Source organism: Elaeis guineensis, chromosome 12 (assembly GCF_000442705.2).
Source record: "Elaeis guineensis isolate ETL-2024a chromosome 12, EG11, whole genome shotgun sequence".
Taxonomy (NCBI): Eukaryota; Viridiplantae; Streptophyta; class Magnoliopsida; order Arecales; family Arecaceae; genus Elaeis; species Elaeis guineensis.
The window spans coordinates 84,475,776-84,477,598 of NC_026004.2; the positions used below are offsets into that span (position 1 = coordinate 84,475,776).

The following is a 1,823-nucleotide window of genomic DNA, read 5'->3' on the forward strand; positions in this document are numbered from 1 at the left end:
TTTGATAATCTTTTTGGATATCTGTAGTGAATAATATGATGCACATTGAGTCTGACAATTTTTTTGGATATCCATGATGATTAAAGTAATGTACATCAAGTCTCACAATCCTCTTCAATATTCATAGTAGCCAAGACGATCCATATTGAATATAATGGTCCTTCTGAATCACTAATATAAAAATTAACCAAGAATATTAAGGCATCTATAAGCTTATAGTCCCGATTCCCTCTATCCCATTCTTAGGAAAGTAAAGCCAAAAAAAAAAAAACAAAAAAAAAAAAGAAGAAGAAAGAAAAACCTCAGGCAAAAGAAAACCCATCTTACGCATCACAAACCCACCACCGTCCTTTCCTCCCCCCAGTCCAAAAGTCATCACGCCAACAAAACTCCTCCCCAGTCCCTACACACCCTTCATCACTTTCCTCTTCTGTCTTCTTTCACAAACTTTCCGCCACTTGGCAACCCCTTCCTCCTCCACCACCTCCTCTCCGTCCACTCTCATTTCTATAACCCCCCTTCCCCGATCTCCTTCTCGTCGTACCTTTTTCGCAGCTAAGAAACCACCCACCCTCCCACCCACCAAGGGAAGAAGACAAAACATATATAAGAGTAAAGATGACCGACGAGAAGAAGCGCACCATGTACCGCTACATCCCCGCCGTCCACCCCTTCCAGCTCCTCTGCACCATCCTCCTCACCTTCTTCCTCCTAGTCGGCGTCATCGCCCTCATCGTCTACCTCATCTACCGCCCCTCGAAGCCCCATTTCGCCGTCGTCGGCGCCACCATCTTCCAGCTCTCCAACTCCTCCACCCAGCCCAACGTCCTCTCCACCGGCATGCAGTTCACCCTCGTCAGCCGCAACCCGAACGAGCGCTCCTCCATCCTCTACGACCACCTCTCCGCCTACGTCTCCTACCGCAACCAGCCCATCACTCCGCCTGCCAGCCTCCCCCCACTGCTTCAGGACCGTGCCAGCTCCGTCGCCATGTCCCCGGTGCTCGGCGGTGACTTCGTCCCCGTCTCAGGGGACGTCGCCTCCGGCCTTCTCACCGACCAGGCCTACGGCGTCGTCAACCTCCGCGTCGTGCTCATGGGAAGGCTCAGGTACAAGTCAGGACCGTTCAGGAGCGGCTGGTACAACTTTTACGTGCGCTGCGAAATGCTCGTCGGAATTCGCAAGGGGGTCACCGGTCCGGTGCCGCTGCTTGGCGAGCCCCAGTGCGACGTCGATTCTTAGATATACTAATTACTAGCTACCTCTCTTTGGTGCAATTAATCCAGCTTCCGGTCTTCAATGTGAAAAATGTACGTCTCCTTATAATTTTTCTTTCTTTTCTTTGTTTGTCGTCGAATAAAGAAGCATAAATGGGTATCGAGAGTAATGTATATGCGTGTGTATAAGTTATTATGAAGTTGGATAATAAAGAGATGAAGGGATCGATCTTCTCCGGTTCTTGGGAAGAGCAGGAATGCTTTGTGATTTTGGTGCTTCCTCTTTGGTTCTTTTTATTTTTCAGTTCTAGCAATAAAAAATGTAAAGGGAGATTCAATTTGGATTCATGTTTGGTTGCACGATAAAGTTGGTCTACATTTGACTAGTAACTTTTATTGTTTTGAGAAAGTTTAGAATGTGTTTAATTTCCTGAGAAAATGCTAGAGATGGGGCATCTGCTACAATGCTTCTTCCTCTGTTACAGAGCCTTTTTCTCCTCCCTAACGGTACTGTATTGGATAACAAGGGGCAAAGGATAGTACTCCCTGTCTCCATTATTTTCCAAAAGAAAGTCTCAAGAGAATGTTTTAACCTTTTTCGGCCAT

The 1,823-nt window shown here is 47.0% G+C and overlaps 1 protein-coding gene across 1 annotated transcript; it reads left to right on the forward strand.

The window, feature by feature from the left end:
- Positions 1–539: 539 nt before the first annotated feature.
- On the forward strand, positions 540–1,466 carry LOC105054578 (NDR1/HIN1-like protein 12). The gene has a single exon (XM_010936116.2). The coding sequence runs from the start codon at positions 619–621 to the stop codon at positions 1,240–1,242; it is 624 nt and encodes a 207-aa protein (XP_010934418.1). The 5' UTR covers positions 540–618; the 3' UTR covers positions 1,243–1,466.
- The last annotated feature ends 357 nt before the right edge of the window (positions 1,467–1,823 follow it).